At 37.2% G+C, this 13,691-nt stretch overlaps 1 protein-coding gene across 1 annotated transcript in view; it reads left to right on the top strand.

The window, feature by feature from the left end:
- The window catches only part of RELN (reelin), a 375,213-nt gene that overhangs the window by 86,626 nt on the left and 274,896 nt on the right, over positions 1-13,691 (top strand). The window contains exons 3-4 of the mRNA XM_006140794.3: positions 7,329-7,361; positions 11,177-11,255. Of these exons, the coding sequence (XP_006140856.1) occupies positions 7,329-7,361; positions 11,177-11,255 (112 nt within the window). The remainder of the gene's footprint in view (positions 1-7,328; positions 7,362-11,176; positions 11,256-13,691) is intronic.

Here is a 13,691-nt window from a genome sequence, read left to right as displayed (position 1 = left end):
GGACATTTGATGATATCTAGTACTTCTCGTATATTATTCTCAAATTTTGGGGCCATTTTCTCAGTCTTCGTGGTGGTTTTTTCTAGGCCAGCCATTTTCTCTTCTACATCTGAGATTATATTTTCTGAATCATCTAGTCTGCTTTTCATATTTTCAAGGGAGATTTTGACTTCCTGTATTATAGACTTCATCTCTAACAATTCCCTTTGAGTCTTTTGTAAAGTGTATAATTCCTTTTAGATCTTGCAAGAATTTCCTCATCTCCTGGAGCTCGATAAGTTCTTTCTCCTTTCTCTTTAGCAGTTCATTATCTCTCTTCTCTTCCATCTCTGTTAGCTTCGATATTATGAATGCTCTAAATTCCTTATCAGACATTTCCATGATTTTCACCGAACTGCTTATGGATGAAGAAGAGTTACTCTTTTTCATTGGAGGAGAGATATTTTCTTGCTTTCCCATATTTCTTGTGGTCTGGCGGTGATTTCTTGTCATCTGATGGATGGTGTGTTTTTTTCAAATTCTTGAAGTTCAGTCTGAATGTTCAGGAGCAAGCAGACAGAGGTGATCTAGAATCTCTTTGCCGTTCTGTTGTGATCGCTAGTTCACAGTAGCCATGCGGAATCTTCTTTTTATTTATTTTTTTTTTGAAGTGGTTTTTGCTATAGGGCGCGTGCGCTTGCCAGACAGACAGAGAGAGACATAGAGACAGAAAGCGAGAAATCACCCCCAGGGGGGATGGTCTTGCCGCAATCCCTTCTCCTCCATTCTCCTCTCGGGATCTTGGGCACGCATGCACGCACACCCGATGTGAGTTTTAAGTTACCAGGTCTGGGACGCGAACCACGGTCATCTACGTGGGAGTCCAGCGACATAGCCATTACACTAACTGCTGGTTCCCCGGAATCTTCTTCTGAAGACCTGGCCTCTCCTGCCATGATAGCTCGTTTGCTGGAGGCTGAATTATCAGTAGAAAATCTTCATTTCTCCAGGGCAGAATTATTATATGCTAAGTCTTGTGAACAGATATATAAGAAAGTCTTTACTCACAGGCACTTACAGTCTGATCAGCTCTAATTTCTAGTCTGTTCCTTTAAGAGTATGACTAAGGTAAAGAGAAAGATTCCTTTGCCTAGAAGAGACCCTTTCTCCACCCAAGGGAAATTAACTCTTTTATAATATAGACTAAGCTTCTATGTATTTGAGGTACCAAACTAAGTATTTCAAACTACTAGTGGCTCAAATGGCTGGAAGTTTAATTTTTAGTTATAAACCCATCCAGAGATAGGTGGCTGTGGGCTGATAGGGTGCATGGCATACATCTGTATTTAGGGGCCATGCTGGTGGCTCCAGGACTCACTATCTCTTAGCAGCAGGAAGGGAAAAGGGTCACAGAAGTAGGTTCATTCATTTAGGGTGTGTCCCAACCCTGAAAGTGACCCAGGTCATTTCTACTCTTCTCATAGAGAAGGAACTTAAGTTCTTTATCACAGGAAGCTGCAAAGAGGCTGAGAAATAGACTCTAGGAGCCAAACATTCTGTTAAAATACAAAAATGGAGAATAGATATTAGATCTCTAGCAATCACTGCTATCATTCGCAACGTATTCTCTTCCTCTTCCTCTTCAGATGGTGATGATCCTAGTGATTTTCCTTTCTATCTCTATGTGCCATTTAAAAGTCAAATATGCCCAAGTGTCAGGCCAGTTTATAGCAGCCCTTCCCATCTGCACCATCTGTGAGCTTCATCTCTTCAAGTTCTAAAAGGCCTAGGAATTGAAAAAATCCTACAAAGCAATATTTCTTTTAAAGAAAAAATCAACCAACAATTCAAATAGTTTTGTTTTTGTTTTTACTTAAAACTTCTATTCCTATAGGAAACTTTTTTTTAAATTATGGATAACTCCCTAGAGAAAGGGGGGTCATGGGACCAGTAGGACAGTAAATCACAAGTTTTAGTGTTTAAGGTCCCATTATTGACAACTCAGTAGAATAAATCTTAACTATAAGAGTTCTCTATCCTCCAATCATAGGTTATGAAGATATATTTTCAATTTACTCCTATTCCATTTATTCTAGAATATGAAAGATGATAAGTTGTTATGAGACACAAATCAAATTAAGGTGGGAGAATGAGAAGGAAGAGAAAAATAATTCCTAATATTACTGGTTCTGTATATAATTTAGTTGTCTTTAAACATTAAGTAATCTTTTACATTGATCATAAGTATATTCCTGAACACAGAGAAACTATTTTCACTCTAAATTTATAACATTTTTGGAAGCTTAATTATCATACTTGAAGGTCAAATGGTGCTTTATTGCAATAAAATACAAAAAGTAATAAAGAAATTATTCCTGGGGAGATGAAAGTCTAGGTTCATAGCTCATTAAATGCTAACTCCACAGACCATGTTTAATTTGTCATATTTAGCTTTGGAAGTTTAATACATTTGAATTTCAAATTTGGTGAATAGAGACCTGAGGCAAAACTATGGAGGGCTTTTGAATTCTAAGATGATTTAGGAGATATACTTTCTATAATGTGATACCTTTCTTTGTAAGAATTGCCTGTCATTATATACATATATATGTAGTATTTGCCCTCATCAAAGGCTTTTTTTTTAAAAAAGCAACCAATAACAGAGGCCAGCATGTGGAGTGGTGGTTAAGGTCACTGGACTTCCACATGGCCAGACACAGTTCAAATCCCAGACTTGGCGGTTTGCTTTCTCACTTTCTCTCTCTCTGGTCAAATTTAAAAAATAAGTAAATAAATAAAGTTAAATAAAATAATTCATTTTTAAAAAGTAACCAATTACATTAACACAAAGCTTATAAACCACTCCCCCAAATAATTTTTAAGCATCCTATCCTAGCATATTGAAAACTCCATCCCTTGTACTGAGTAGTTTGTTTCACAGGTTGATTGAAATTGATCATTACTACTATATTTCAAAGTTATAAGATTACTTACAAGTTTCCTTCCAAAATAAGTCAGTAGAAAGGAAAACCCATTTGTCAAGAGAATAATCCTTGGAGATTTTAAGCATGACCTCATTTTTTCTAATGTGCCTATTCTAGCCTGCCACAATCCCATGAAATGCTGATGGGCTCAGTTTTTGAAAGAGCATAAACATAGAAATTCTTTTTAAGAAATGAAGCTTTTCTTTACTTTTAGCATATAATTAGTCTCCTGGATAAATTCAATTGATAATGGGAAGAATTTTAGCTTTAATTTAATATCAAGATACCATATAATGATCTACATTTATAATATTTGCTAAGAGGGCTAAACAGTTTAAGTAAAGAAAAGTATGACTGTGAGCTCCAAGATCCAAATGATAGAAACTAATATGGAATTGAAAGAGCTTGTTTCATTGTCAATTTTCAGAAACTTTCTAATCTTCCACTTTTATCTTTTCTTTTGTTTTTGGCATATATATATATACTTTTTTATTTTTTTAAGGTTTTTGCCATAGGGTGCCTGTGCTCACCAGAGAGAGACAGAAAAGACAATGAAAAGGAAAGTGAGAAATCCCCCAGGGGGGATGGCCCTTTGAAACTGTTTGTGCTTAATTGACTTGTTTTCATGACCGGTCCACTAAATTCTTATGATGTAAATTGCTTCTCTTGTGTTCTCCTGACTGTTTAGTATAATAATAATTTACTGTCACTATTCTTCTTTATATACTGTCTTTATCAAATCAGAGTTCTTGTATTCATTCAATGCAGTTCTAGTCCCTTAGCCTAGCTCATAGTGATTAATAAGTTATTTCAATAACAGTAGAGCTGAATAAAAAGGATATTTATTACTTAATAAAACATTTAAAGTACCTTCTAAAACCAAAAATTCAGATTTCTTTTATCCTCAACATATTACTTTATCAACTAGAATTTTTTTTCTGGTCCCTTTTACATACATTATGAAAAAATATTAGTAAAGTACGCACTCAATCTTCAGGTCACTTAAGAGTACTCTAGCATCTAGAAAAATGACCTGGAACATCACTGAAGCACTTTGTTACTGTTCTAAAGCTTTGTATTCTGTCAAAGCAAATAATCTGCAGGGTCGTAGTGGAGAGATTATTTGAAGGACAAGTAACTTTTCTTTTTTAGGTTTTTGCTACAGGGCATGTGCACGTACCAGAGAGAGACATTAGGAGACTGAGAGAAAGTGAAACATTCATCCCCGGCGGGGGGATGGCCACACCACTGTCCTTTCTCCTCCGTTCTCCTCTCAGGGTTTTGGGCATATATACACACGCACCTGGCGTGATTTTCAAGTTGCCTGGTCTGGGACTTGAACCATGGTCAGGCATGTGAGAGTCCTATGCCTTAACCACTACATCATCTGCTTGCCCCAAAAGACAAGTAATTTTTAAGTTGCACCACCACAAACATCAAGAAGAATCTGAAAAATAAATCCTAAGTGCTATTTAGGAATGATTTTGACACTTACAAGAACAGTAATTTACCTATCTAGAATGAAAAGATTGAATTATGCCTGAAACTTTAAAAACTTTTCAGTTTTTTTCCCTCACTTAACCTGCTCTCAGGAGAGATTCGATTACTGAAATTAAATAGATTTTCTTTTATCTATACTTTCTGGAAAAAATTGCTATCAATTTGTATTGACAATTTTAAAGTCTTAAGCATGTTCAACTTTTTCAACTAAAACTGAGTCAAAGTATGCCATGCATTCATCTTTTTAAATGATTATTATCATTCCTGATTTACATATCATCATGTATGTATCTATGAAGTTCAGTTTGTTTGTTTGTTTCAAAACATGTATACATTGTGTAATGACAAAATCAGGGCAATAAACTTGTCCACCACCTCAATTATCTGTCATTGTTTTATGTTCCATATGTTCAAAATCAACTCTTCTAACTACTTTGAAGTATACCTTGAATTGTCGGCATCAGTACTGTACTGTATTACACTAGAACTCATTCCATCTTCCTGCACTCTTATATCTGTTATCCAAGTTCTCCTTATACCCCCAATTTCTTACCCTTTCCCAATTCTGGTTTCACTTTCACAGTCTCCATTTTTGTGCAAATATTTTAGTTCCCACTAATGAGTGAGAGCACATAAGTATTTGACTTTCAGTTCCTGTTTTGTTTCGTTTAGCATTATTTTTTCAATATTGTCTACATGCTTCAAGTGATTGTATTTTATCCTTTTATATACCTAAATAGTATTCCATTGTGTATATAGACCACACTTTCTTTATCCATGCATCAAATATTGAGCACTTAGGTTGATTCCACATTTTAGCTATTATAAATAATCATACTTGCATTTCTAATCCTTTGCTAGCAACAGACTTGAAAAAATAAATGGCGGCTCTAGTGTGACTCTATCATGACTTCTACATTCTGTTGGCTTGCTTTTACATTTTTTTTTAAAGCCAAGTAGAATCTTCATTACAGTTGAACCTGTATGGCATTTCACATTTTATTTGTGTTTTTTGACTAAGCTGATACTTTTTTTTTAAAGTGAGATTTTTGCGATAGGGTGCATGTGCTTGCTAGAGAGACAGAGAGAAGGTGAGAAGTCTCCCCCAGGGGCAATGGCCACACCACAATACCTCTTCTTCCATTCTCCTCTCAGAATTCTGGGCACACACAGACACGTGCCTGGTATGAGTTTCAAGCTGCCAGATACTGGTACTAAAACTCTGGTTTAGGAGTCCGGCACCTTCACTACACCCCTTGCAGGCCCCAAAACTGATACATTTTTAGGACATTTGACATATTCTAAGTTATCATGATAGACCTTAACATCAGTTTCCAACCCAGCTACTTAAACCTGACCACGCTTTACAGAGGACATTGTTTCTCTAATTTTCATTGGTCCCCATGACATTTAGTTTGTAGGTAAAGATTATAGAGATGTGCGATAATTCTGCATGAGATCTAGACTCAATGAAACACAACTTAATTCAGCCTTTCTGTATTATACTAACACAGATAATGATGTTACCATCTTGCATAGGATTATTAACAAACTAATAGATATACACAATTGAGTTAGGTTTATCCATCACCAATGCTCATTGGCTGAGCACCTTGAAGTAACCCATGAAATCTAACCACAGGGCATAGTATCCCATGATAGTCAAACTGTAGTTCTAAACCTATTGAAAGTTTGCACTCTCGCTATGGTACTATTTACAAGCAGTTACAAGTTATTGGCAGAAATTTTATCTTAGGTTGAGCTATGACCAACACTTATGAAAAGATAAATAATTTGATAAGTGTTTGTATAAACGTGAGTGAATTCCCGGTGTTTTTCTTAGCAGTGATTTTTTTTTTCTGGTGTGTTAGATTTTCAATTAATAATCTTTGTGAATCTAGGCATAACCATATTTATTAATAGTTTTGTGACATAGTAAAAGGTGAGTTTTTAAAATACAAATTCTACACCTCTACCCTGACCGAAGTATTGAGCAGTGTGCCTTATCGCCATATTCTGAGTGCTCGTTCTTGAAGTGCATATTTGAACATGCCCTTCCTTTGCTTCTGAACATTTAAGAGATTGTTATGTTGTCCTGGTAAAGTCCAAATCCCTTAGCATTCAGTTCTGTGATCCTGTCTGCTCAGCTTTCCAACTTCACCTTTTCTACTCCTTCCCCTTAAACTTTCCTTCAGCAGAGTTAACAGGTTCTCTCCCAAAAGGCCACTCTCCCTTCTGTTTGCCATTGCCACTTTTCCTTTAGAAAGAAGCACCTCTCTCTTCCTACTAGTCTTTCAGAACTCAGGGGAGAAATTGTCTTCTCCAGAAACCTCTCTTCACACCTCCCTTTCCCTAGTCAGCCTGGATTCGATATCCCTTCCTTGCCCCCCACCTCACCCTCTACCCTCTGACTATTCTATAACACTTACTACACCATATTTGCATTTGTCCTCACCAGACAGCAAGGTCTTTAAGGGCAAGGATTATGGTTTTTGTCTTCATTTCCCTAACACTGGTCACAGTTCCTGGCAGGTAGTGGATGCTCATTAACTACCACATCACATTTATGTAGTGTGCTTCAAGAGATTCCTGACCAAACCTGTGTACGAAATAATTGTTCTGTGTGGAAGAGGTTCTACTCTTTATTCAAGGATGAATCCATTTATTCTAAATATAATAACTAAATAGACAGATGGCCATATTATTTTAGAATGTTTATCAGTATTTTCTTCTTACTCTCCTAAAAAGGCTCTAGCCATTTGATTTGTTTAGTGTGGTCTATATTTTTAACTGTGTCTGTGATTATGACTGGATTTTGCTTTTGTTGCTAATCAATTCTCTTTCCCTTTTCCTTGCTCGGTGCAGCCCCAACAGAGGCCACTACGCACCCACACCTAGGTAAGTCATTAACCTTAGTACTTGATCGACTTGTTGACCCCTTCTGCTATGTGAGCAGATGTTTTAGGGATGAGAAAGCTCTTGGCCTTCTCTGATTTGCTGATCATTCATTGAAATTAGACACAAGTACAGTTTAGGTCTGAACATAGAACCTCCCTAAGGAAGTGGTCATGTTACCCAGCTGGGGAAAATGCAGGGCCTTTTACACATGTAAGTTCTTTCACTCACCTTTGGTATCCTAGAGAGTGTGACTTTCTGGTGGCATTTCTAATGCTGAATTTTCCCTAGAGTTCCTACCCATCTTAAATACTAGAGGTTAGAAAAAGTGAAGAAGGACCACAAATGTGGAGGTATTGAAGTTATTTCAGATTTGAGATTTCTCCTCAAATTAGTCCTGGGTTGTAAAAAGACAGATCACTTGATCATTCCTTCAAAAGCTGAAGCGAGGCCATTCAGCTAACTAACTGCTTTGTAAAATAGCATCATAATTTTCTCAGAATGGCATATACTTAGGATGTGGTTTTTGTTGAGTTTCATTTTTAGTTTTTTGCCATATGATATGTATGTTCACTGGGACATATAGACAGTGGGAAAGTGAGAAATCACCACTCCCCTCCCATTCCATCCCAAGAGAGGATGGCCACACTGCAATCCCTTCTCCTCCATTCTTCTCTCAGAATTTTGGGCATGCACACACACACGCCTGGCATGATTTTACAGCCACCAGGTCTGGGACTTGAATCTTGATTGGCCATATGGAAGTCCAGCACCTTAACCACTATGCCATCTATTGGTCGCTATATACACAGTTTCTGAGGCAGCATTCTGTGCACTTAGCACTCACAGTTCTTGAGGCAGTGTTGTGTAGTGGTTAATCATACAGATCCTGAAGCCATACTATCCAGGTTTATCTCATCTTCCCTATGTGCTAGCTATGTGACACTGAGCGAGTTACTGAATCTCTCTATGTCTCAGTTTCCACCTTTATAAAATGGAATAATAGTAGCTACCTCATAGGGTTGATATGAGGATAAAATTAATTTGTGAAGTGTATAATAAATGATATAGTACTGTCTGGAAATAAATGCATGGACAAATACTCATTGAAGCCTTATTACTACCTTGTTGAAAAAAAAAAGTGTCTACAAAACAGTTGCTCTTTAAGAGTTAAATTTCTCATTTGTGTCAGTGAAGTGTTTTGAAAACAATTTCCCAGCCTTTTCAGATGTCTCTCACTGTGGGACTTCTAGACAGGTCAGATATTTGTCTCTTGGGCTTTTCTTTTCAACCTATAAACCCAATTAATTTATTTTTCTCTTTGGAAAATCTGCCTTAAGAAGCTCTACTTTTATGTGATGCTACAGCTTAGGGCTCCTCTTATTTGGCAGATGAACGTAAGTGCTTAGAAGCATGCCTGCTGGCAGCCAAGACAGGCTGGTGACCTGCAGTGGTCCAGCAGAGTGTCAGCCAGGCTGGGTATTCAAGAGAGCTGTATCCTGTAGGCATTTCAGACACTGCATCTAATCGCTCAGAGGAATCATTAAATCTCTCCCATGCACAGAATACATCACAGCATTCTCTCCAGTGTACATCCATATTCTCCCCATTCTCATGCCTAAGGCTTCGAGTCTGAGCAGCCAGGCCTCTCAGTACATGCTGATTCACGGGTTGCCATGACTTCATTATGTGCTTGCCTGCTGACATACCTGGTAGCACGGGGGTGAGGACTCCCAGAGGTAGGGATGTCACCAAAGAGAATCTGAAAGTATGCTTCTTGATATTTGGAACTGACTTTAATCACCCAATGAGCAAATCAATAAATAAACCAGAAAACATCATCTTTGAAAAATAACTGTAAGATTTGTTTGCTTATCAGATATGACTTTAATTTTTCTGAAAGGCATCTGTCAACTAGTTCAAATAAAATTGTTAATAAAGACCCAGAGAATTTATATTAGCTAAAACAAACTCCCTAAGCAAACAATACAAATCAGATGAGGGATTTTTGTTTTATTTTATTTTATTTTATTGGAGAGGTTTTTTGCTCTAAGGTGTGTGTGCTCACCAGAAACAGAGAGACGGAGAGACAGAAAGAGAAAAATCACCCCGCGGGGGGATGGTTACACTGCAGTCTCTTCTCCTCCATTCTCCTCTAGTGATCTTCAGCATGCACGCACATGTGCCTGGCATAAATTTAAGCCACTGGGTCCAGGACTTGAATTGCAGTTGACCATGTGGGAGACCGGCAACGTGACAATTACACAATCTGCTGGTCCCCAGATGAGAGATTTTGAGCACTAAATTAATGTTTACAACTTGAGTAGAAATCTTTATTATTCTCACACAGCCTTAAAAGTGAGCATAGTTACATTGTCCATGGTCACAAAATAGTTTTTCCCTTGCCTAGGCTCTACTCAGTGAAAATATGTACTTTGGTTTATGAAAACATTCTTTGCTCGTGGCATGCTCAAAGTTCTACTGGAGCTAAAATATGGATATTTAATACAATCTCAGGTGTTGTGATAATATATTTAAAACCATGCATGGTTCCCTGGCATTCTTCGTGACTTGATTTGGGAGTTTTGCTTATTCATACAGATAATTTCTCCCATGCAATTCTGAGAGAGAAAAACCTATTTGAAACATATTAAATAAAAAATGAGTACATGTCAGGAATGAGAGAAAGCAAGCTACGACAAGAGGGATGATAGGAAAGAGAAGAGAAAGTTGGTCAGTAAATTATAGCAATTCAGGGGACCAGCAGTTAGTGTAATGACTACATCGCTGGACTCCCATGTAGTCGACCGTGGTTCGCATCCCGGACCCGAGGCTTAAAACTCACGGCCAAGATCCCGAGAGGAGAATGGAGGAGAAGGGATTGCAGAGTGGTCATCCCCCCTGGGGGATGATTTCTCGCTTTCTGTCTCTCTGTCTGTCTCTGTCTGGCTGGCGAGCGCTCGCGCCCTATAGCAGAAACCTCTCAAAAAAAAAATATATGTAGCAATTCAGGGACCAGCAGGTGGCATAGTTGGTAAGGGAATGAACTCTTACATGGCTGACTGTGGTTTGAGTCCTGTATCTGGTGGCTTGGAAATCATGCCGGGTTTGTGTGCATATGTGCCCAAAATCCCAGGGGAGAACAGAGGAGAAGGAATTGAGGTATGGCCATCATTTCTGGGAGGTGATTTCTCATTTTCCCTCTCACTGTCTCTGTCTCTCTTCAGCAAGTACACACACCCTATGGCAAAAAAACATATTTAGCTAATAATAAATAGCAGAATGTCCCATTCCCTTCTATGCTTTAAAGTGATGTAGATACCCAGTCTATCCAGGCAATCTCTTGGAAGCTGTGGATGAGTGTCTGTTGAGATGTGAGAGTCAAGTCCTGTGTGGCCTCCTTGTAGGTTGGTGGTGACCTTGTCACTCCTGCTTCTCCTGCCTGGTAATGACAGTGAGATAGGTTTATTTTAAAGGGCTCTGGTTTCCAGACTTTCAGATGTCCAAAGAACAGAGCCTTTATCCTTGTTCTTTAGAAGTTTAGAAACAAAGCAAATATAATCAACTACTCACTTAAAAAATTAATTCACTGGGCTGGACTGAAGTGTGTGTCATGCTGGGTAAAGTTTCTTTATGATCTAAATGATGTATAGCGATTAAATGTACAAATAATAATTAAAATTAATAAAAAATTATTAAAAAATTAATTCAAAGTTAAAATACTGTTATTCTTCAGAAAATCAGCATTTTCCATTTTACTTAGCTACATCTACTGCTGTAGCATGATAGTTTCCTAAGTACTTTTTTTTTCTTTTTAGCCGAAATACACAGTGACAGCATTATCCTACGAGATGACTTTGACTCCTACCACCAACAGGAATTGAATCCAAATATATGGTAAGTTACCGGAATATACCTCACTTTGGTTTTTGTAATGCAAAAAATGATGCTGACTGCTCCTTAAGTAGTGGTTACTTAAAATTAAATTGCTCCCTAGTGTCAAGGTATCAGGAAGAATTGTTAAACTACGGAACTAGGTTTAATATTGCCTGCACAGAATGCCGATTTCTTGACTTCTTTATGAACTGGATGTAGGTGCTCTTCAAGGCCCTTAGATCTGGTTAGATTTTTTTTCAGCTTTACAGTATTTTTGCATCGAAGAAAATATGCTGAATATGTTTAAAAATTACATTTATACCAAGTGAAATAAGGGAAATGGCTTATCTGAAATAATGAATGGATTTGAGTCAATTTCCCAATAATTTCTAAGTTATTGGGTCACTTCATTATTTATATTCAGTCTTTTTTTGAAGGCTGTTTAAGAACAACTCCATGGGATTTTTGATGGCAAGGAAACAATAAACCCCAAATTCGCTCATTAAAACTAGTTGAATACATAAACAGATGCCTGAATTTGTTGGCAATTTGTTGTAGTTTTGCTGACTTGGAAGGAATAGGTCTCTCAACCTGGAGCAACAGTCAATTTGCATAGTTTGGAAGGCTATCTGAATTTGAATTTTCTGTAATACTAAATGATTCTGGGCAAACAACGAAGAGCTCAACATAAATTAGAAACTAATGTAAACTTTTAAGTTACAACTAAAATTCAGGCGATACTCAAGGTTACTCAAGACTAGAAAGAGAATAACTACTCCATCCTTGAATGTCAGCACAGCTATTCATGCCTGGTTTTGCTCATTTTTACTGTTTTAACAAATATTTAGCACTAATTATTTTATTCATTCAGTAAATTAAAAAGCAATAAATCTCTCTGAAGTAGCTAATAGTTTTTAAAAGAGACACTAATAATACATTTTTTAAAAGCTCATAATCGAGGATAGAAATCCTCAACTGTGATAAAGGGACACAAATATTGTATTTTTAATAGTTTCCAAAAAAGTGAGAAAACTGTGGTGGGCATGTTTTGACGAAAATTTTTCATTACTTTTTCTTATTAATTGCTAGAGGACACATGTGCTCACCAGAGGAAAGAAAGAGAAAGTACCACCCCTCCCTGGGGCATGATCAGGACACAATCCTTTCTCTTCCCTTTCTTCATCTTGTCAAGATTTCAGGCACACACACATGCATGTCTGAAGTTTTTCAAGCCACCAGGGACAGGATTCAAACTGCTATTGGCCATGTGAGACCCAGCTCCCAATGCACAGAGCTTAACCACTGTGCTATGGGGCTAATCCTCAGAAAGTGGTTCTTGATCTGAAAGTCAAAGATGACATGTAGGTAGAGAGTGTGTTAGGGTATGAATACTAGACAAAGGAACTGTATGTCTTTTCTAGAAAGACACATAGATCTACATAGTATATATATAGAAAAAACTGTTATCAGACTAGACAGACACAAAGTTTCTTAATTTATATGCAACTTAAAGAGATAATTTAGGAACAACACTCTTTATGAATATAACCCAAATATGAATTTCTTAAACTAAATGGAAAATCTTTACTAAAAGAAAGAAAAAAATCTTTCTCAGCACTACTTTTACTGAAGAAAAATTCTCTACTTCTCCTGACATTTGTTTTTTTTAATATCCCATTAATATAGATATTATCAAAAGGTTTGTTTCTTTTAAGGCAAGTTCATTTCTGTCAAGCTAATTCATTTTCTTCAGTGAGTTTTCTTGACAAATACGAAATGTGACTTCTAAGTGGTTCAAATTCTGTTGGTTTTTGAATCAATAAAACGTGATTGATTTTTGCTTCACCCATTTTCATGACTGATCTGATATATGCTTTCTTGACCAAAGTTATGGATTTTGTGTCCCTTTTACTTAAGCTATGGTTTTTCCTACTTTTTAAACCTCCCCCTCCCCTTTTTACCGGATACTTCTGTCTTCTATCAAATATGCTGCAGATTAATTTTACTTTATTTCTTATTTCCCACAATCGCCCTCATTTCGCCTTTTTAAAATAAAAGAAGAAGAAAAGAAAAAAATCTTTGAAAGTCTCATGATTTGAATGATGACTTTGTTGAACAAAAGGTGGCAGAGGCTCTGAGGTCGGGCCAGTCTGGTTTAACTCTGGAATAGCCATTTGCCAACTGGGTACATTAAGAAAAGCAATAGCTGTTTCACCTCCAAGCTCCATTTCTTTACAGTGAAAGTGGAGCAAGGACTGTCTCACAGCACTGTTTTAAAGTTCGATGAGTGTGAGGAGATCTGACACCCTGCCTGGTATATTACAGACCCTCAATACAAGTTAGTTCCCTCCTGCCCTTCCTCTCTCTTTCATCTTTCTCTTTTCCACTTTCCTTTTCTTTTCTCTCAACCCCTTCTCTTTCTTTCCTTTGTCTCTTCCATGCTTTGTTCCTCTTTCC

Source organism: Tupaia chinensis, unplaced genomic scaffold (genome assembly GCF_000334495.1).
Source record: "Tupaia chinensis unplaced genomic scaffold, TupChi_1.0 Scaffold000044_1, whole genome shotgun sequence".
NCBI classification, from domain to species: Eukaryota; Metazoa; Chordata; class Mammalia; order Scandentia; family Tupaiidae; genus Tupaia; species Tupaia belangeri.
This window is presented reverse-complemented; position numbering and strand designations above follow the sequence as displayed.